The sequence below is a fragment of the Mytilus galloprovincialis genome, chromosome 10 (genome assembly GCF_965363235.1).
Source record: "Mytilus galloprovincialis chromosome 10, xbMytGall1.hap1.1, whole genome shotgun sequence".
NCBI classification, from domain to species: domain Eukaryota; kingdom Metazoa; phylum Mollusca; class Bivalvia; order Mytilida; family Mytilidae; genus Mytilus; species Mytilus galloprovincialis.
The window spans coordinates 86,061,323-86,085,810 of NC_134847.1; the positions used below are offsets into that span (position 1 = coordinate 86,061,323).

The window sequence follows — 24,488 nt, forward strand, 5'->3', positions numbered from 1 at the left end:
ATTTTGGCGGTTCACATGTAAAAAGTTTTTCTTCCTAAAAATCGTAGAAATACTTTTTAAAATTTTAAAATTTATCACGCCAGTGTTATTATGCAATGTTATGATATGTTCCTTACACAAATAAACGCCAACAGTACAAGTTATTCTTCAAATTTGAGCACAATATAAAAAGACGTCCGTCACCATCCACCACCAAATCAAAGTTTATTTGAACTTAAAACAAAAGAGGTGTGCCTACTTGAAACAGAGGAATTTAACATAGAAAGCAATGGGACCATGAATTAGTGGTGTACTTCCTAAGTGCATTTATGTTCCCTTCAACAACAGTTATAGGTTACAAAATACCATTAGATTGTATGGGCGCAGCCATTTTATGAGCATTACATGGTATTCAGAATTAAGAGTATGGCTAATCCTGATTTGTAGATATGTGCGCCTGTAATGTTTTATTATTAGAGACTTCGTGCATTCTGCATTATATCATAGGCCAAAAAAAAATATTTTCCTTAGCAGTAACGGAAATGAGATGTCTTTTCAACGCTAGGACCAGACACGTTTTTTAAGTGTAAAACTGATAGGCATGGGAGATAAGTCTGCATCCCAAAAAAGGCTATTATTGTCGCCTATGGGAAAATTAATTGTTTATTTCAATCTATAGTTCCGACGCCATAATAAGTAACACATCCCGAGATCCAAAGAATATCGTAAGTAAATAAAGTGTGCATCATGAATATTGCAATTAATGTGTACAGGAATATATCTATCAGAAACATTTAGAGCTATATATACCGTAAGTAAATATATTGTGCATTATGAATATTGCAAATAATTTCCATCGGAAACACTCAGAGCTAAACAAATATATAAACAAATAAACAATGTATTTTCAATATTGTAAATATGATAGGATATAGATAAAACCGGTAAATCTAATAAAATGTTCAATTAATAGTATGTCAAAACATAAAATCTGATAACATTAAAGTTTGTTCGCGATTATTAGATTGATTGATTTGCTGTGTTTTAACGCTACTTTCAGCACTATTTGGGCTTATTTGGCGATAATTAGTTTTTAATGGTGGAGGACACCGGAGTGCATGGAGAGAACCACTGACCTTTGTCAGGAACACTGGCAATCCTATAGTCAATAAAGATTGGCCACGTGCGGGCTTCAACATACAACCTCAATGTAGACAGGATAGTGGCACAGAAGTTGAACAAATAATATGTCTCGCTCAAAGGGCTCCCGGTTTGCATTGCACCATTGTTTAAATTGAATTAAGTGTTGAAATTATCAAGTTATTATAAGGTATATGTTTTGGTTTTTTCAGCTTGTTTTGGCTTTGTTCGTTTCTTGCATGCGCTGTATACCTGACTTATGTTATGATTCAAGAATTAGGAAACTACTACACATACCCTACATACACAACACTTGAAGTGGAGATACATTCTGAAATTGAATTTCCTGCAGTAACTATTTGTAATTTAAATTCTTTAAGCAAATCATCAGTTTTGAATGATTCAAGGGTTGATAATTATTATTTAAGTATTGGACCACGAGAGATACATGAAGTTCAAATGTACAACGAGTTCAATTGGAGTGATCCGTTTTATGAACAATACGGATTTTTCAGCGAAAGAAAAATGGAGGACCTCTTATTGGAACATAAAGCATTACACCAGGGTTTGTTTAATATCTTTGTGTTCGATCAAACCATCTTCAAGTTGGAGGATTCAAAAGAGTATTTCTCTGTGGAGTTTAAACCAAACGGACCATGTCTTACTTCGAACAAAACCAAAATATTTAAAACATCTTATACAGGATCCGACTACAACTTTGTAATGTGGTTGAATGTAGACCGAGAGGACAGTTATTTTGGCCAGTGGTTAGGAGAGGGGGTACAGGTAATATACTCATTATTACACATTTACTGTAATTCATAATTAAAAATATATAGTAGAAAAGGTCGAATGAGTGACTGTTTTTTTACACAAATTAAACAGTTTTCGAGTACAGCAAAGTAGGGCATGAGTACATAACAATTTAACTTAATGAATTTTCTCAAATCGTTTTATCGATTCTTACCTTGATAAACAATCAAAACAGATTTAGAGAGTACGGGAAAAATCAGTGAGATAAAAGTGCAATGTTTATCTTTTTGTTTACTTCATATTTTCCATGCATTCCCATTTGTTAATTAAACTTTGTCATACTGTAGCAGTTGTTAAATGCAATTGTGTATCACATGTTTTCTCTCAGAAACGATTGATACTATCTTACTTCCACGTTTTTTTTCCATCGCGGCTTTCCTCTTGTACTTGCGATGTGAGGGAGTTAAATTTTAACGAGACAATTGTTAGCCAGCGTTATTTTTGTATAAAGCATGCATATCCATATCAATTTCATTTAATCGCAAAACCTTAAATTTTTCTTTTAGTTCACAGTTCATGACAAGGAGGAAGATCCCTACTTCCAAGGATCTAGTGGATACTATGTTGAACCAGGACACGAGTATTACGGTGCACTTAGGAAATATACTGTAAGTTATTCTGGCAACACATACTACGTGAAGCATACAGGTATTATCTAGTGGTCGTGAAACGGCTACCTTATTTGATTAGAGATTCACGCATAACTTTTTCTAGAATCTAAGAAATTTCCTTTAATGTATTCAGTATTCAGAGTATACGAGACAAATATTTCATGTCAGTTGTTTAGATAGTTAGAGCATTCTATCAATATAAACTTGTATACGATATAGTATCATGTTTAAAGTCAGTGGTTCTCTTATGATTAGAAAACATTAACCTTTTTTTACTTTCATTTTAAATGTTTTGAAAGACACATACCTTACACAAGACTAATATAAAAAAGAAGATGTGGTATGATTGCCAATGAGACAACTGTCATAAAGAGACCAAAATGACACAGACCTTAACAATTATAGGTCACAGTACAGCCTTCAATAATGAGCAAAGCCCATTCCGCATAGTTCCTTTTTATAATTGATTAAGTAAACGCGGACCTCGAAGAAGACACGCATTAGCTTCCCATTTTGAAACAATATCAATTATAAACAAAAAATGTTATTTTATCATAAAAGAGAGGCGAAAGAAACCAGAGGGACATTCAAACTCATAAATTGAAAACAAACTGACAGAGCTAAAAAGAAAAAGACAAACAACCAAAGAATAGTACAAAAAACACAACACAGAAAAACAAAGACTTAGCTATAAGCCCCACCAAAAGAAAGGGGGTGATCCCAAGTGCTCCGGAATGGTAAGCAGATCATGCTCCAAATGTGACACCCGTTATGTTGATCATGTTAGTACAAACCCGATAAATAGTCTAATTCGGTAGGTCACATTCGTGAAAAGGAACGAGATTGTAGGTACGACATTAGGAACATATCCATAATCATCGATGGAACGGATATTCCAAAACGGGCAACCAACTCGTGATGGAGTCTGTTAAATTTACGAAGGGATGCTTTCAACTTAACCATTTGAAACTCTCGGTTTAATAGCTTCCTTGTGAACAGCAACCCTCTATCAAGATGATAGGAAATACAAGCCCAGGAATATCGTATCAATTGGGAGATATATTTCTAGATGTAAGTCAAGATATGAGGCAGACTTAGCTGTATCTGTTGTATCCTTTATATCTAGTTCGATGGGATACATGTAGATGCGTTCAATACATTCACATAATTTGGAATTATTTAGTGAGAGAACATCATTTATATAGCAGAAAGTATAGTTAAAGGATAATGCTATTAACTTCTTTTCTTTCTTCCTAAGAAGTTCCTATATGAAGTCAGCCTAATAAGAATAAAGGAACAAGCCGGCAAGAAGAGGGACACAGTTTGTGCCCATTGGAATGCCGATAGTTTGTTGAAAAACACGTCCTCCAAACTTAACAAATATGTTGTCAATCAAGAAATCAAGCATCTTGATAATGTCAGTTTCAGAGAATTTTTTGTTTGAATTAGAGTGGTACTTGTATCTACGTTGGCAATTCTTTTTTTATGAAACAAAGCAATACCAACTCTTTTAATTTGTCTTTTAGTTTGGAATGGGGAATACTTGTGTAAAGTGTCAAATGTTACAATACTATTGCAAGATGAAATAGTCTTAGATTGTATGTTCTCTAAAAGATCTTTGGATTTTTTAGTATTTACATCTGATTCACGAAAATCGATAATTCCTTACAACACTTAATCGATCGCAAGTCATCTCATGAATAATATTGATGGCTCATGAATATAATTGACGCCGGCTGTAATCGACGGCTAGCTTCACCTCACCTCACCTCACCTATCCTCTTCATGCCTGTCGGCATTTAAGGCCCTAGCTTCACAATAGTGATTAATTGTTAGTGTGTTTGTTATCGGCGTATTTTATTTTGATGACAGATATGTGACAGGTTCCGTTTAAGGTGGCTGGGGTGACTTCCTCCATCTTGGATTTTGAAGAAGCAGATCTATACCAATCGGTCTAGATAATAAATGAAAAGTGCAAATTTCGAGAGTAGTGTGTAATTCATGTGTAAGACTTTTCGTGTTAATATAGAAAAGTATGTGATTTATCATATTTAAGGCTAAATGTTACAAAAAACTAATTTTTTTTGTTCGATACTTTTTTTCTAAATTTTGCAACATAAGGGGAGTTAGCTCAGATATAAGAGGAGATTACTCAGATAAAGTAATTTTTATTATAGAATGTGTTGTGAATTTACATATTTTATTGTGAAGCAAGAAAACGAGTCCAGTGACCCGTTTTCTTTTTCTTATTTGAAAGCATATTATTAGAGCTATCTTCTCATATACTATCTTTAAATTATATGGTGCAGTTTTCTTTTTATCACACAAAATTAGATTTTCCATGCATAATCCATACAAAATCTGACAATTTTGCACAACCTGTAGCATGAAAAAAAACCCCGGTGACCCATATTTTTTATTATATTTTTGAAAAAAGCATGATATATAAACTAGATTTTGACAAATTATTAAAACATTCTATGGATTTAATTTAGACACCCCATTTACATGTTAGAACGACTTAGATATGTGGCCAATGTAATGACAACTGTCTTTTATGAGATTCTCCATGGATGGTCCTACATTTCTGTATTCATTATTTGTTTAGGTATTTTTTCTGTATTCTTTATATTTTTGCGCATTATTCTCTATTCTTGATATTTTTGCGCATTATTCTCTATTCTTGATATTTTTTGGGCATTATTCTCTATTCTTTATATTTTTGCGCATTATTCTCTATTCTTTATATTTTTGGCGCATTATTCTCTATTGTTTATATTTTAGCACCCCATTGCTCTCTTTTCTTTATTTGTTTGCCTTATTTTTCTCTTTACTTTATTAGCTCATCGGGGCCGGAAGTACCCAATGTAACTAAAGGTTAAAATATGTTTAATAGGTCAAGGTCTATCAGCCCTGAAATTTCTAGTCGAATCGAACAACCTGTTGTTGAGTTGCTGCCACTAGAATGGTAATTTTAAGGAAATTTTGCAGTTTTTTTTTGTTATTATCTTGAATATGATTAAAGATAAAGATAAATTGTAAACAGCAAACGTGTTTATCAGGACCTCTTATTCAGTGGTTGTCGTTTGTTTATGTGTTACATATTTGTTTTCGTTCATTTTTTTTTAGATAAATAAGGCCGTTACTTTTCTCGTTTGAATTGTTTTACATTGTCATATCGGGGCCTGTTATAGCTGACTATGTGGTATGGGCTTTGCTCACTGTTGAAGGCCGTACGGTGACCTAAAGTTGTTTATGTCTGTTTCATTTTGTTCTCTTGTGGACAGTTGTTTCATTGGCAATCATACTGTCGATACCTGTAAATTTGTCATGTTTTTCTCTGGCCGTTTACGACGTCTTTACACTAAATCCATTGGATGTTGGATGTGTACGGATTGATAGTTTAGTCTTAGATGCATGATTTTTTATTAGTTGTTAGTGGCTTTGAACTAGCTGTCAAATAACTGCGAGAACTCTCAGATCTGTTCATTGTGTCTTTTTGTGTCGGGATGTATAAGTACCCGGCCACGTTCACTTGTATTTTTGTCCATCTGATGAGTTAAGACTTTTTCAACTGATTTTTATAGTTCGTTCTTATTTTGTACTGTTATACCACTGTCCCAGGTTAGGGGGAGGGTTGGGATCCCGTTAACATGTTTAACCCCGCCACATTAATTATGTATGTACCTGTCCCAAGTCAGGAGCCTGTAATTCAGTGGTTGTCGTTTGTTTATGTGTAACATATTTGTTTTACGTTTATTTTTTTACATAAATAAGGCCGTTAGTTTTCTCGTTTGAATTGTTTTACATTGTCTTATCGGGGCCTTTTATAGCTGACTATGCGGTATGGGCTTTTCTCATTGTTGAAGGCCGGTGACCTATAGTTGTTAATGTCTGTGTCATTTTGGTCTTTTGTGGATAGTTGTCTCATTGGCAATCATACCACATCTTCTTTTTATATACCACATCTTCTTTTTATATACCACATATTCTTTTTATATACCACATCTTCTTTTTATATTAACAAAGTAAGATCTACAAAAAAATTCAATGAGCAAAAATGTCAATTGACACCTTACCGAGTTATTGTCCTGTATTGAAAGACAACTTTACACAATTTGTTCATCATGTTTGCTAACATTTAAAAGTTATCTCCTTTAAACTACTGGGGACAGAAGCAGTTTTTGGCTTATATTTAAAAACTACAGCAGTTAAAGCCTCTTGATATCTATATATATGTGGTAGTCTTAATAGAAAAACTTAAAGATATCTACTTCCAGTATGAATATTTGCCAGAACCGTTTAAAGCAACACCAACAGAATTCTGCAGAGAATCTTCTGTGAATGGAGATGAGTATTTTTCAACAAAGTGTTGGAAGGAATGCTATGTCAGATATATTTACGAAGCCTGTAATTGTATTGATTTTCATTACAAAGGTCAGTATGTATGTATTATTATCATTTTTCCTTTGATCTTTTTTTGTGATAATTTTCATATCATGCTTCTCGCTTGAGATGGAATAATTATCGTTAGAAACTAAGCAGGCCACTAGGCGTTGCTAACGAAATTGACATGAAATTGACAACGTCGTCATAAGTAAAATAGCGATAAACAGATTATCATTGGTCATCTCAACTCGATTGCTTTTCTCACTTTCGCTGTACCAGCTAAAGCGAGAAAATCAATCTCGTTGACATGATCAACGATAATCTATAACAAACGAGAGTCGAGAAACGATAAACATTTTAAAGGGGTCGTCTCAAAAGACGTTTTGAATTTCTATCGTTAACATAATTGCACTAGTTATGTAAAGTCTAGTGAAATATGATAAAGTAAATATAGTATTACTTTCAGCTAATTAAATTATGTTCTCTTTCTACAAAATTAGAGCAAAGTTTAACACTGATTTATTTAACATTTGAGTCTGCGAGTAGAGTGTGTGATGTATCACATTTACTTCCGCCAAAGATATCAACCAATGAGGTTACATAATACGGCATTTTTCCTTTGAAGTTTTTACGTAATAATCTGCTTCATAGTTCGGTTTCTGCAAAAACCATGGTTTAATATAAAGATTGAGATGGTATTCTATTAAAAGGAATCATGACGTACTTTGTTCTTGCAACTTCATGTAGATAGGCGGAGCTTGGACTATGGTTTAATCTGATATCTTTTTTCATGTTAAACCATGATTTTAATTCCGCCCCTTGTTATTCCTTAATGTGATGACAGTTTAGTGAATACACGAGGACAAGGATTTCGTTTGTTTTACAAATAGGATTTCTACTTTCTGGGAATTCCGTCACTGAATTCATAATTTCAACAACATTTGTACACACCTCTAACGACTCGACCAATGTTTCATATAACACAGAGAAGGCATCTGGTCAATGCTTTTAGTTTTAGGAACAAACCATTTAATTTTCGGAAGAAGGGGGCTGTTTATACCTGAGCCGGATTATTTTTGCCAATAAAATTTGTTGCAATACATTTTTTGGGGGGAAAATCATTTTTTTTTTTAAATTTTATGACAAAGCAGAGTCGGAATATTTTGTTCTAAAAACTCCCAGGCCAAAAGAAAATTAAATGTTATGTGACTAAGAGGAGCCAGAGTCTCTCAATTCAGAAAAAATAAATTTGTCTGATGTGCCGTATTTCCCTTATCGTTTGTTTTTTTTCAACGAAAAAGGATATTATATACCTAGCGTATAGGATTAATTTATTGGAATGGCTGGTGTTCTTGTTTTGTAGTTCGTTCCGGAGCACCTGGGTCGAGATAATTAAATGTCCTCGGTGGCATCAATGAGCCTCTTGCTCGGTTCCAACAATTTCAATAAAATCTACGTCTTCAATTTTCAAGGCCATTCTAAACAACATGTCAGCACTGAATGAAACGGCTGATTTTCGGAAAATTGCCAGGATCGATTTTCTCGTGGGCTTACTAAGCAGAGGGCTAGAACGAAACTCCCACTGTTTTTTTTTATTGGATACAAAATCATCAGGCCACTTTTGAATGATGTTACAAAACATATAGACCACGCCTTACTCGTAACATATAAATTTAAACGAACTCATCCTGCGGATTTGTCGTCGTTTAAATATGTTAACTCGTAAATAGCGTGGTATATTTAATACTTGGACAGCATAGTCACACTTTGAAAAGGAAAAATCCCTTCGCCTACAATCCACGTGGAAAACTACTAGGGAATCAGTGTCCCTCGAACTGTAGACAAAGAAATTTTAATTCAAAATTTCACCATACATAAAATATTAATATACATTGGTATACAAAATCAATCAAATTATATTTAGTAAATAAAACAAAACAAAAATATGGAACAACAGATTTTTGTGAAATCGTTAAACACACCAATGAATTTATTTACACGTCAAATAGGAAACATCCCAAAATTACGGACACATTTTTTAGAATTACTTTTAAATGGGATCATTTAAACATAAAGCTGTTCCATCAGAGATTTTTTTCTTTTTTCTTTTTCAATTAAAATTACTGTGCCAAATTGACATCTTCTGCTTTTCGCCTCAATACAGACAAACATGATCCAGTGTTATCCATATATACACCATTTTTATGTTATTATTATTATATTTTCTGAAATCGAACATTACTAAATCTTGCAATTTGTACACAACAGATGCTGATCAGAAAAATCCTTTTCTTTTAGGTTGATTGAACTCATTAACATGCATTAGCGTGCAATGTCATACATGTATTGCTTTTTCTTCATTCATCAGCTTGTCAAAACTGTAGCTAACACCATCTGAAAACAAAAAATATTCTATTCAATTCTATATACAACCAAACAGACTGCTAAACGCGGACCTTGACGAAGACACCTTATAATTCAATACACATCACTCCAGCTAATAACAAAACTAATATCAAATGACATGTCAGTGTAATCACACTCACTAACTTCTTCACTTTCTCAATCTTTCTATTCTTTTCAAACAAAGATGTAGAAGAACATTTTCTAGTAGTATGTACGATATTATTAATTATAATAAATAAAAAATCTACATAACAGCCAAAGGTTACTAAAGAAACTAAAGGAGTAGGTCCGGTAAGGACCGATTTTGGCCTCAAATTTCAATTTCATCTGACGAAAGATTTTGACCACTTTTTAAACACTTAAGTGTCTATTTCATATGATTCAATTCATTTATGTGAAATATTTTAACTTATTTAGTCATAAAAAGCGATCCGATTCAAGCTCAAATATGAAAAATCTACCAAATATGCGAAAAAATGTCACTTTTCAGATGGTTTCTGTCAAAAACGAAAGTGGTCGAATCCGTGTTCATCTTCAATCTTTATATATGTTATGTATTATCATCAAATACAACTTCCATTTCAATATTTTGGATGAACACGAATGCGGCCACTTTCGTTTTACACGGAAACCGTCTAAAATTTAACTAAAATGCTGGAATTGTGAAGATTTCAGTAATTTAGCATGACTTATTGGTGCTAGTACCCAATATATGTGCATTGTATTGTCAAAAAAGGCCCATATTTATGTAGCAGAACCATTCTACTATCCAATAAATAACTACAAGTTTACATTTTAACAATTTTGTAAAACTGCTATATTTTGGGGCCGAAAAGAGGTCTTACTGGACCTACTCCTTTATTATTCTACTTTCAAATACTGGTTTTGCCCAGCATTTAACTGACGCACGGCATAACAAATATCTGACTACCCGAGTTAATAATAACTACCCATGGCAAGTTCTAAATTCCAAAACATTTCGCCACCAAGGCAAAAAATCATTAAAATGACCACGTATGTCTATAAACACTGGTATTAAAGTGATAACCGTAACTGGAATTACGACTACCCCAATATGGCGACGGCAGATATAGGTAAAATATTTACAGTCATTTTCCTCAAATATAGCATGTATTGTCAATAGTTACTCAGCTACAAAGTTTTTCTATACTATTACATCATATTTGAATCGTAACGGTACACAATGGAATTGTCTAAGCGCTTTGAAAATTGCCGCTGAAAAATTCGGGATGATAATTTTAACTCGGAAAAAAGATAATCGTAATTATGGTATTTAACAAAGACTATCTTTAAAAAAGATATCCGACGTATTTAAATTTGAGTATCATTTCGATAACCTTCAGAAGCACAAAGTTAACATTTAAATAACGTTTTCTCTGTTTGTGTTCAATATTCTCTGTCCTCGTATCTTTCTGTTTACATTCACCAAAACCCCGCAGAAATCTCGCATGGGTAGGTGCGTTCTAAAAGTCATGTACATTCGTACAACAAAGTTTACGTTTAAAATTATATAATTATCCCGAATAAACAGCTGTCACGGATGCAAAGAGCTATTGGAGAAACAATTATTTTAATAAAAATATAAATCTTTGTAAGATCTAGTTCAAATATTTATATTTTTTCACTTGCTTTCCATCACGATATAATTAACGAGACCTTTTTTTAAACACAACCAAATCACCCGACATGACAGCATTTTGTCCAATCACAAATAGGATTTTCGAGCATGCGTATTCTGTTGCCATAGTTAAGCGTCCTTAGGTTCAAAGGGCACAAACCGAAACTATACCGACAACGTCGGAAAAATGAGAAGATAATCGTAACTGGGTAGTGTTTTATTGTTATTGACACTAAAAACGTATATCTGATTGCACATGATGAAATTATGGTGATGAATTAATCACGTTTCAACATCTTATGACAATTCTTTTTGTGCATATATTATTAGGAAATAGTTCTAATGAAAACAGCTACATACTTTTATATCATAAAATTGGAAGGGTGAACAAGCTTCAAGAAATTTGGAAATGGGAAAAACACGTGCTACATGTATGTTAAAATACAGAAAATTCCATGAACTAGGAATGTCACAAAATATGGGAATTAGCGAAGATGCAATTTTAAAAGAAGTTATGATATATGGCAATAATTTTCGGGCGAAACGCATCTGTCACCCTACATCAAATTTGTGATTAAGACTGTTAAAAACATAGATTTATCCTGAATAAAAACATAGTAAATATTGTTTTAAATAGATGCAATATTCAAAATGAAACTAAATAAAGCTCCTGGTCTAGATGGACTTAATGTTGAATTTTACAGAAAATTTTGGGAAAAAATAAAAGATTTTATTGTACCAGTATTCAACTTTTGCCATAAAAAAAGGAGAATTGTCAACTTCACAAAAAATCGGAGCAATATCATTAATATATAAAAAAGAAGATCCACTTTCTTTAAATAATAATCGTCCAATAACTCTGTTAAATTATGATGTAAAATTGTTAGCTTATGCACTTGCTCAAAGATTAAAACAAGTTTTACCAAAAATAATTCATACTGACCAAAAAGGTTATATAAAAATAGATACATAGGCATCAATATAAGGCAAATACAAGATATAATTGATTACTCACAGAAATTTAAAGTAGATGGAGCCATACTTTTTGTTGATTTTTCCAAGGCATTTGACTCCCTTGAATGGAACTTTATGTCAGAAACTTTAGTACAATTTGGCTTTAAAAGTAGTTTTATAAGATGGATTCAAACAATGTACACGGACATAAAAGGTTGTATACTCAACAATGGATGGGTGTCCAGCAGTTTTAATATTTTTCGCGGAATTCGACAAGGATGTCCAATTTCTTCGTTAGCCTTCGTATTAGTAGTTGAAATTATGGCAATTAAACTAAAACAAGATAATAATCTCAAAGGCTTAGAGGTGAAATTAGATGGTAGAAACTGCACATTAAAAATATGTCAACTTGCAGATGATACAACACTATTTCTTAAATCACCAAAAGATGTAAGTTTAGCAATGAACATAATTGAAACTTTTGGAAGTTTATCAGGATTACAACTTAACCGAAATAAAACAGAAGGATTTTGGTTAGGAAAACTTAAACATAGCAGAGATAAATTTGAAAGCATAAATTGGAAAACAGATAACATTAAAAGTCTTGGCTTTCACTTTGTTTATAACAATCAAGACTGTCAAAAACTAAACACTGATAAACAGCTTAAAAAATGTGAAAAAATTATATCAAACTGGATGAAAAGAAATTTAACATTAATAGGTAAAATAATAGTAGTAAAATCACTAATTCTTCCAAATTTAACTTATATTGCATCAAATATGTACATCCCAAAGGAAATAATACAAAAGTTTAAAACTCTAGTATATAATTTTATATGGAATGGAAAAAAAAGATAAAATTAAACGTGCAACCCTTTGTGAAGACTATTTAGAAGGTGGGTTAAAAATGATCGATATAGATTTGTATCTCAAAGCACTTCAATTACGCTGGATTTTAAAACTTAAACAAAATTCTGGTGAAAATTGGTCAATCATACCCCAAGTTTACTTAAACAAATTTGGTAAAAACCTTTTGATATTTCAAATGAACATTAAAAATGTTAATATGTTAGACAAAAAAATATTTAAATCCCTTCCTGAGTTCTATCAGCAGTTGATTAAAACTTGGATTAATGTTAAGGGGGGGGGCAGACAAAGACCCCACAAACATTTCTAGACATAAGAAAGCAGATTTTATGGGGTAATCATAACATACAAACAAAAGAAAAATACTTATTATTTACTAAATGGATTGAACAGAATATTTTGTATGTAAATGACATACTTGATGAAAAAGGTTATATATCAGAAAATAAAATATTAACCAAAATAAAAGATAAACGCGATTGGATTCGAGAATTATCCTTATTAAAGAAAGCTATTCCAAAACATTGGCAGAATATTTTAAAGCAAGAAAGCTCATTTAAAACAAAGGTAAATATAAAGAATACAGAAAATCTGCAAATCAATCATAATATTCATCCAGAAATGAGTAATAAAGAAATATATTCAATACTATTTGTCCCCCATAAACAAGAAAAACCTGTAGGTTTTCTAAAGTGGGAAAGAATCTTTGAATAAAATTTAAATATAAAATTTAAAAGCACTCTTGATTTTATATTTAATTACCTAGATAACAACAAATTTAAAATGTTTAAATGGAAATTACTCCACTTCATCCTTCCATGCAATGAATTGCTAGTTCAGTGGAAAGTATTAGAAAACAATTCTTGTAATTTTTGCAAAGAAATTGACAACTATAAACATTTTTTTATTACATGCCCGTATAATAATAACTACTGGCAAGAAATAAATAAGCTTTTACTTTATCTTCAAATAGATAGACACATTCTAAAGATAGAAAATTTAATAACTGGCTATAAAATAGCAGATATAAAATATTCTGATATAAATACCCTGATAACAGTTATATTTTTCTGCATATATAAGGCACATTTTGTTTCAAACAAAAAAGAAACAAAGATAGAAATCTATAAAATTTTCAAAAAGGAAATAAACGACATAATAAAATTAAATGCGATAAGAAACATTGAAACCGGGAAAATGTTAATAAAGACGTCAACATATTGTAACCTGTAAGTAAAAGTATTACTGGTTGACAAATTAACAAATGCTAATTTCCTTGGCCTAGTCTAAATAATACACCACGAGGTGCCACAAAAAAAAACGCATCGTAAATAACCTTTTGATTTGAGTTTAACATTATTCACTTACCTTTATGTTTATTTTCATAAATAAACATGATCAAGAATGTAAGCTAGAAAAAATAAATCCTTAATATCACAATATAAAAGAATAAGTTAGGTCTACACTATTAATACACAGGTTACCTGTGAGAAAGTAAACACACATAATATAATAACAAAACGGTACGGCGTAGAACCGTAACTTTTCCCGATTTGTAAACAGACACAGACAAACAAAAATTAAAAATGAATGAATCTATTTGTATTGATGTTTATTTATATAATGTATTATGTTTAATTGTAAAATACTAACATTAATATACTATTTTATTATATATTCTCACTGGATGTATAATAATTGATATACAGGGATACTTAGCCTAATGCTGTAAGCTAGGTAAATTGTTAAACAGCATTTAGTGCAATAAAGATGATTTAATTGTTTCAAAAAAAAAAAATAAAAAAAAATATAAATCTTTGTAAGATCTAGTTCAAATATTTATAGTTTTTCACTTGCTTTCCATCACGATATAATTAACGAGACTTTTTTTTAAACACAACCAAATCACCCGACATGACAGCATTTTGTCCAATCACAAAAAGGATTTTCGAGCATGCGTATTCTGTTGCCATAGTTAAGCGTCCTTAGGTTCAAAGGGCACAAACCGAAACTATACCGACAACGTCGGAAAAATGAGAAGATAATCGTAACTGGGTAGTGTTTTATTGTTATTGACACTAAAAACGTATATCTGATTGCACATGATGAAATTATGGTGATGAATTAATCACGTTTCAACATCTTATGACAATTCTTTTTGTGCATATATTATTAGGAAATAGTTCTAATGAAAACAGCTACATACTTTTATATCATAAAATTGGAAGGGTGAACAAGCTTCAAGAAATTTGGAAATGGGAAAAACACGTGCTACATGTATGTTAAAATACAGAAAACTCCATGAACTAGGAATGTCACAAAATATGGGAATTAGCGAAGATGCAATTTTAAAAGAAGTTATGATATATGGCAATAATTTTCGGGAGAAACGCATCTGTCACTCTACATCAAATTTGTGATTAAGACTGTTAAAAACATAGATTTATCCTGAATAAAAATATAGTAAATGTAGTAAATATTGTTTTAAATCATTTATTGCAGGTGGCAATATGTGCTATTTCTGCCCCCGGGAAGCTACTGCTGATTAAATTCTAGCCCATACTCTATTATACCATAATGAAGTAGGGAAAACGTTAAGCAATTGCCAGAGACAGTTTGACGAGAAATTAAGAAATACAGTTTTGAAATTTTAGGATATGGGATATTGCTAATCCCCCTCCATTTTCTCCCCCCCCCCCCCCCCCAAAAAAAAAACCCTATTAAACGCGCGCATAACATAGAAACTTTGAAAGAAATTAAAATATCTACTTTACACAATACCTGACTGCTTCATTTTCAATATCTTTAACAGGTACATGTTTATATTAAAAGGTTATGCATATTGTTGTCAGTTATAAGCGCGTTTTTCAATAAAAGTGTGAATGTCAGACCTAAAAAAATGAGAAAAATCAACTTGTCGAAATTTTTATTTCTAGAGTTATTTTGAATACCTTTATTATAGACCTGTTTGTAAATAAAAAGTCCAATCTTAAATATTCTTCAAAATGATATCATTTTCATAATGTATGACCGTTTTGTATTGGACATATTTATATGTTTTATGTTTTTCCCCACAATCACTATATTGCAATAGTAACAAGAACGATTATATTCATCAAAGCACGTACTAAGCTATACACTGCTATTTTTTCATAATTTTAAAACCAGATACTGAAGGAGATTTGAACCGTTTCGTAGTGGACATTAACAAAAATACGGTATCACTCTGGTCCATTTGATGCGCTCTTTTTTTGCCAAAAATTAAACTGCCGTTATAAAAGCATAACTTCTTTTGTAAGACACTTATGTTTATATCTGTTACAAACATTGAGAATGAATGTTGAATAGGGCGTCTAGGGACATGCCATTTTTGTTATTTTGAATCATTCAGGAATCATTATCTTATTAATCACTCTAAAAATAGTAGGTTTCTTTGCTTAAAAATCTAATTCCATGTACTGACTGCACAAAAACTCACTTGTAAAGACCAACACAAGTGGCTGGGACAAGAAATCATGGGTTTATTGGAAAAACTACCATAGATCGAGATATATAAGTAAATTTGTCCTAGATATTAATAGTTATCAAAGGTACCAGGATTATAATTTAGTACGCCAAATCTGTAAGTTTCTTCATTTATTTTTATTTTCCGTTAATGTCATCAATTAACTGGACATTTGCCTTTTAACATACAAAATACCATTGAAATGCTGAAAGACACATTGATTATTGTTCAGTTACTATTATCCGATAAAGAAATTACGATTATCAAACAAGAAAAATTCCATAGAGTTACGATTATCATCCCGAATTTTTTAACGGCAATTTTCAAAGCGCTTAGACAATTCCAATGCATCGTTACGATTCAAATATGATGTAATGGTATAGAAAAAAAAACCTTGCAGCTGAATAACTATTGACAAAAACATGCTACATTTGAGAAAAAATGACTGTAAAGATTTTACCTATATCTGCCGTCGCCATATTGGGATAGTCGTAATTCCAGTTACGGTTATCAGTAATAAAGAAGCCACCAGGGCGAAAATAAATGAACACCAAGGTCTTAAAGGGGCACTAGCTGTCATGTTCACCGATTCTAATTAAATTCTCATACTTGATTTATAACAAAGTAAAACATTTCTCCAGACTATTAAAAGCCTAAATAAAGCAATAAACAAGGCACAGGCAAAATACATAGCTTCGTAGTTGAGTGTAGACGCCATCTAATTATTTATCGAGTTGACCTCTGTAGTCATCCGATGACCATATAAGAGATGTAAACATAAATATAGATATAACTAGATTAAGCACACACGTGCTTTTGAATTATTCTAGGTCTATTTAATTTCATATCACAGATAAAAAATAAATGTTTATCCTCGTTTTTACTTGTATTAGAATGTTTATTTGTGGATCGAATCAGTCAATCAAATGATTTACCTTTGTTTCACTTTGAATGTTGACATTCTCTCCCTTTAAGTAACGTTACACATACAATTCACGTGTTATCCATCTCAAGCTAAGGAGTTAAATTAAAGTTCACATGATTACGGATTTAATGAGGTCGAATTATTCACTTGCAAGTGAATAATTCATAATTAATGTTTTTTACTTTTTTTGACAAAATTGAACCTTATTGGCTACTAAAAAGGAATTATTACTTCAGTATTTGTATTTCATTACTGATTGAGCCAAAAAAATAGTATATTAGGTTTTTTATATATCTCGTAGCTAGTGCCCCTTTAAAGCCATCAAGGCACTATTTCCCATTTAAAGTTGCCACCAAGGCAAATGTAAAATATAAAAATTACCACCTACAATGTAGGTCTATTGCCACCAAGAAACAAATATTAATGACTACCTAGGTCTATTTCCACCACGGCTTATGTAAATGACCACCTAGGTCTATTGCCACCAAGGCATATATAAATGACCACCTAGGTCTATTGCCACCAAGGCATATATAAATGACCACCTAGGTCTATTGCCACCAAGGCATATATAAATGACCAACAAGGTCTTAAAGCCACCAACTTCAAGGCTTATGTAAGTAGGAGTTAAAGAATATAATTACGTTGCCGACAACACGTGGAGCACGACCATCCCACAGCTTTGATATTGATTGATTGATTGATTGTTGGTTTACGCAGCATATTGATTATTGGATATTGAAAGAACGAGGATGTATCACTTGTACTTCTGCCAAAGATATCAACCAATGAGGTTAATGTATGAACATGAATATATCTAACAAAAATACGTGTGTACTGGCGAATGGTCAACGCCCTTGTTGATAATTTCAAATCGAGTCCACCGTTTTTATATACCCAGGTTCATTAATCTGGTTACAATTCTATTGATATACGGTAATGATAGAATTATCATAAGATAAAGTTAATCCGCTACGTACATAAATACATTTTCCAGCTATATGACGGATAATTGATTTGAAACGTTTGCACGAAGTACACGAACAATGTGTAACGTAGTGTTGATTATTAGGTACACAAATGTAATAAAATTGCATGATTAACAAAGAAAACAAGCAATTATGTCCAATCAGACTTGGTAACGAATCACGAAAATTAAAACCATTATACAACTCAATTGCTTTTTCAAATTAAGCTTATTAAGATTATTAAATATAAAACCTTACTTTAAATCTATGATATATAGGGTAGAATATCTTATATCGTGGTAACATGTAGCTGTGTTTCTTTTGTAGATTACCCAATTTGTTCTAAGTATGACTATGTCAAGTGTGCAAGACCAGCAAAAGGTACGATGTGGAAGGAAAGCACAAAGGGCAGGGCAGTATATTCTATAAACTGAGTCAATTTATGTTACTGGGATAGAAATTGGTGTACTGATATAAATTGGTGAACTGATAGAACTGATTGATTGATTGTTGGTGCTTAACGTCCAGTGACATACATTTGGAACTGATAGCAAAGTCATTCTCCTTTATTAAATTCAAACCAATCTTTTACATTTAATTATTTCATCCTTGTCACAGCAACAATCCAATCCTTTTTTCACCTTTTTTGACATTTGTTATTGGAGTGAGAAACACAACGGGTGCAACTTGTGAAGATGGAACTGATTACTCTTTTGGGGAACCTGATCATTTCACATACTGTCTTTGGAGATGTTTGTGTTGCTTAGTTTTTATAATTCTGTGTACAGCTGGTTGACCGTTATGGAATAACCGTTTCCCAAAGATAACGGATATGTTCCTTACGTCTTAACTACAACACTCTTTCCTTTCATGAATGTGACCTACCGAATTAGACTATACCGCATTTGTTATAACATAAGCAACACGACGGGTACCACATGTGGAGCAGGATCTGCTTACCCTTCCGGAGCACCTGAGATCACCCCTAGTTTTTGGCGGGGTTCGTGTTGCTTATTCTTTAGTTTTCTATGTTATGATGTGTGTACTATAATATTGTTTGTTTGTCTTTTTCATTTTTAGCTATGGCGTTGTCAGTTTGACTGTCCCTCTGGTATCTTTCGTCCCTCTTTTACGTTGCTGATCTGGTTATGTGCCTCCCTTTTTGTTTGACCTTATATTTGGTTAATGTTCCTCTTGTATCTTTACCCTTTGTTACAGCGGATTCCATTGAGTGTGTAGCCAAAGGTAATATCTTTGGTTAGCTTGCTTGTTAGCTGATCCGTGAAGTCATTAGTAGGTGAGGTATACTACCTTCTTTTCACAGTAGCATAGTCCAACAGACAGATAGATTGGTTTTCTGTAGGACTAGTCTATTTATAAAGTAGGGTAGTTTACCTACCCTAATAATGACTTCACGGTTCAGCAAACCAGCAAGCTAACCAAAGATATTACCTTTGGCTACACACTCAATGAAAAGTCTTTCATTGAATTTGTATTTTTCGTTTTCTGTCCAATTTTGAAAATTGGTCCAGGTATTCCTAAAGTTGCAGTGTTAAACATAACGCCTTTTTGTAACAATTACATATACGTTAAACTAATACGAAAAAGACGTTTCTTTATAATATTGTGTTTGTGTTTTTTATAGGAAAATTTTATGGAAACTCCAAAATGAAGACCACTTGTCATTGTCCGCCTGCATGTTACAGTACACGATACGAAGTAACACTTTCTTCATCCATATTTCCATCTGACTTCTACAATGATTTTCTTATAAAAGCGGGTAAAGATCAATTCGAACGGGATTTTTACAGGTAAAAACGTAAATGGTGTGAATTATAAGAGCTTTGTCTGTCCAAAGAATAGAAATGTCCCAGAAATCAAAATTTACAGAAAACAAGCTAAAATAACTCCAAAAGCAGCACATGAAGGTTTTGTTTTTATTTCTTATCTAATTGACTATGTAAATAATAGCTTGTACAATAGAAAGACAAGGATATGGGGTATCTATCCATCACATAAAATCAGTACATGCACAACGAAAAAAGCCAAACACAAAGCAAAGAAAGTAATTTTTAAGTCACAATGAGGCCTTCAACACGGAACAAGAAAACTCTTACCTAATTGCAAGTTTGAGACGGCCCCTAGCACCGGCTTGAGCCGAAAGCTTTGTAAAAATAATTCGCATCTACTTTGTAAGATGTAAATGAAACACCATCTAATCGGGCCCGGTAAAAAAAAGGAAAATAGTACATATTTAAACAAAAGAGTGCCTACTCACAGGTGTTAAACCTTAAATCATGTAGCATACATTTTAGTAATTAAGATATCAGATGAAAGGCGTAGGACTGGTGATCATTGTAGAACACTCAATTCACTGATAATTCTTAATAATTAAAAAATGTCTGATTTCTAAATATAAGGGCATATATAAATCTGTTTCTCAGGTTTTGTGTATCCAAAATTCAGAGTGCAGAACAGTATGATGTATAAATAAAGGTACACTGATCCCGCTTGCATAAAATGTTTTTAAGTGAAAACAAATTAACGTGGATAGGAATGAGGGCCACGAAAAGGTGGTGTGCTTCTTAATAAAATTTTAGTATACCAACTGTCCAAAAATTGAAAGAATGATGTGGTACACATAAGAGGAGTTATTTAAAGAATAAATACACCATAACTTTAAAAATACAGGAAGCATACACATCAAGCACGGGAAATTTTTTACCGCCTCCACACAGCACGAAAACTCCATCATAATAGAAACACAAAGGATATGGGGTATCTTTCCATGACACAACATCACTACATGCACAAAAAAACCAAAACAAACGAAAAGCAAAGGGACATCACTTTTATTGCTGTTCTTCATTTCAAAGTCACACGGAGCCAAAATACTCTCACCTCATTGCAAGGTTAAAACGGCACCTACCACCGGCTTGAGCGGAAGGGTTTTCAAAAATAAATTTGTGTGCAAATTTTCATCAAAAATTTATCGTTCGATTAAAACTGTATCTTACGCTCTTAAGAGTTATCTATTTAGACCAACAATTTTTTTTTTTATTATTTCTTTCAGGAAAAACTTGATCGTCATTCACATCTACTTTGATGAACTAAAAACAACAATTGTAAAACAGTTACCTGTCTATGGATCTTCAGTGGAGATATTTGGTTAGTACTCGTTTGTGATTACGTTTCAAATCAATTGATGAGACTGTGAACAAAGTGAGAAGTTTAGCGCTATAAAACCAGGTTTAATCCACTATTTTCTACATTTGAAAATGCCTGTACCAAATCAGAAATATGACAGTTCTTGTCCATTCGTTTTTGATGTGTTTTGTCATTTGATTTTGCCATGAGATTATGGACTTTCCGATTAGATTTTTACTCTGAGTTCAGTATGTTTGTGATGACATGAAAATACCATTTTATAAATGTCGGTTGTCTGAAGCGAGTTTCTGGGTTTATCTTCAGCAGGGATGCTAGATTTTAAACATTTGACAGCCAGTTATGTATAAAACATAAAAATGTTAGAAGATATGAGATTTAACCGTTAAAGATATATTATCTATACTCCAGAAATCTAATAGTAAACTGTAAAGTAAACATATCAATTTCTCTTGGTTTTGTTATACAAAAAATAAAGCAAACTCGCCTTGTTAAGTCTATTATATAAAATGATACTAAACTACACAAAATATGATACTAAACTACACAAAATATGATACTAAACTACACAAAATATGATACTAAACTACACAAAATATGATACTAAACTACACAAAATATGATACTAAACTACACAAAATATGTAATGGAAAAATATAAAGCGGGAGAGAAATTAAACAAGTTTCGGATAACACTAAGGTGAATTTTAGAAATTAACGGTGAACTGTGTGTATTACTGTTATGTTCAGTTCTTAACAGAAGTTTTCTGATTCATTTGTTTTACCATTATATATTCATATATATCGGCTATTGATTTTAATAACATATCAAAAGTTTTGTTTGAAAAGATTATTATGGTTGTATTGAAAACCATAAATGTCAACGGAGCCAAACTGACTCAAAAGAGCTTATTTCAGCTTGTGTGTGTGTGTTTATTTCACATTAGGTAGAGGTATAGGGAGAGGGTTAAGATCTTACAAAATATGTGTTACCCCGCCGCATTTTCGCGCCTGTCACAAGTTCCCTGGCCTTTGTTAGTCTTGTATGTTTTTTTTTTATTTTGGTTCATTTAATTTGTTTCGGAGTTTAGTGTGACGTCTATTTTCGCTGAAATAGTAAAAACATTATTGTTAAGGGTCCTGCTAAAATCCGCAGTGCTTTTTTACTGTTTTAGAATTTACCAAGTCGTATTTTACTTATTTGAACTGATTTACATATTGTTTTATTTCTGCGCCTGTTATAGCTTGCTGTACTGTTTGAAATGTGTTCATTGTTGAGGGTCACTGATCTATAGTGTAAACATATTTTATTAATCAAATTCAAGTCATATGTTGTACACAGTTTGGCATTCACATAATAATACAATTGAATAATCAAATGATCCGGAAACAAGCTGTTAACTTATATTAATTCGTCTCCTTTCTGATCTGTCACAGTTACACTGGTTTAAAATTGAAAAGGGTGTGGTGTAACTCTTTTATAAGTTTACAGATAAATTTTATGGAATATTAATTACGACTTAAAGAATTGATCGACCTATCAAGCATTCATTTTATTGTAAAAAAAAAAAGAAGCGAAAATGGAATTCCCACATTTTTAAAGCACGTCTATGACTATAATGTACATTGTAATTACTAGTTGGTGGTAAAGTGGTCTTAAACATGCTTAACACCCCCTCCCCACATACCGCATGTTCATGTCCCAAGTCAAGTCAAGTCAAGTCGTTGTCGTAGGTTCAAGTCTATCATATTTGTTTTTCGTTTTGCTTTAAACTAGGCCGTTAGTTTTTTTCGTTTGAATTGTTTCACATGTTTCATGTCGTGGACTTTCATAGCCGACTCTGCAGTTATGGAATGGATATGCGGTTGCATATAATTGCGTATTTCTACTTTATTTGAACTCTGTGGGATAATTGTAGCATTGGCAATCAAATCACATCAAAGCAAATCCGAAATTATGAAGACAAGTATTATCCATCAAAAAACATTAACGTGATTTAAACTTTAACATTAATCCCGTCGTTGCTACATTATGTTCTGTATTACACAACAATAAATTCGACATTCTATAGAAAATTGTATCGAACTAGTTTACTTATGTTCCATGTACATTTTGAGAGTTTTCCAATGTCGTAGAAAGAAACATGCTTAAATTTACAGGTTGCAGCACGTATAACAACGTCACGTGTAAAGATTCATAAACAGGCTTAACAATCCTGAAAGAACTCATGAAATATTGGATTTGGAAGAATTGTTTTATTGCATGCAAATGAATGTTAAGTTATCAATGCTATTTTGAATGAGCGCATGTATGTGTAGACTTGACTTAACAAAGTTATTCGAACATTCGTATGTTTGTGAATGAGTCGGCTTAATTTGCGCATCAATACACGATTCCAAAAAAAATAGATTTGTTTTCTGTAAATGTGATTCAAACACATGTGAGCTTCCTGATTCTTATTCCCCCCCAACAGCCTTGCTAAATCGGTAATATAATTTCAATTTTTTTCCCTTCATATTCAGGAAATCTTGGAGGACAAATGGGACTATTCCTAGGAGCTAGTATAATCACCATTACTGAACTGGGGGAATTTTTGGGGTTTGTATTATGGTTCATCTGGAAGAAATGCAAGAACGGAAATCGTACAAACTTTTCAGAAGAAAAGAATGGCAATGTTACACTCGATAAAATGTAAATGACATGTATCCATAAATTATAAAGATAGAAAGTTATCTTGGCATGTAATCTATCTTTTCTTTCCTTAACTATAACCAGATGTGATTCAATTATATCAATATATAACAATGTATATTTTGATTCGGAGTTTTGTTTTTGCTCTAATTTGGTTATTGTTTTTTTTAAACTATTTTAACGAAATTTATGTTCGACGGAATAAAACATGAAATTGCAGACTTTTCATGAACAATTTGTTTGATTGCACACACCTCAATGCATGTCATAGGTAGATGTAAAAAGTAAAAATAAAAATAAAATACCGAACTCCAAGGAAATTTCAAAACGAAAAGTTCTTTATCTTATGGCAAAATCAAAAGCTCAAACACATCAAACGAAAGGAAAACAACTGTCATATTCTAAACTTGGTAAATAAAGGCAACAGTAGTTTACC

The 24,488-nt window shown here is 32.2% G+C and overlaps 1 protein-coding gene across 1 annotated transcript; it reads left to right on the forward strand.

The window, feature by feature from the left end:
* Window positions 1-1,789: 1,789 nt before the first annotated feature.
* On the forward strand, window positions 1,790-24,183 carry LOC143049419 (acid-sensing ion channel 2-like). Its single transcript, XM_076223065.1, has 7 exons — window positions 1,790-1,905; window positions 2,439-2,540; window positions 6,824-6,980; window positions 18,524-18,577; window positions 19,842-20,007; window positions 21,270-21,364; window positions 23,884-24,183. The coding sequence occupies exons 1-7, from the start codon at window positions 1,843-1,845 to the stop codon at window positions 24,054-24,056; spliced, it is 810 nt and encodes a 269-aa protein (XP_076079180.1). The 5' UTR covers window positions 1,790-1,842; the 3' UTR covers window positions 24,057-24,183.
* Window positions 24,184-24,488: the final 305 nt, after the last annotated feature.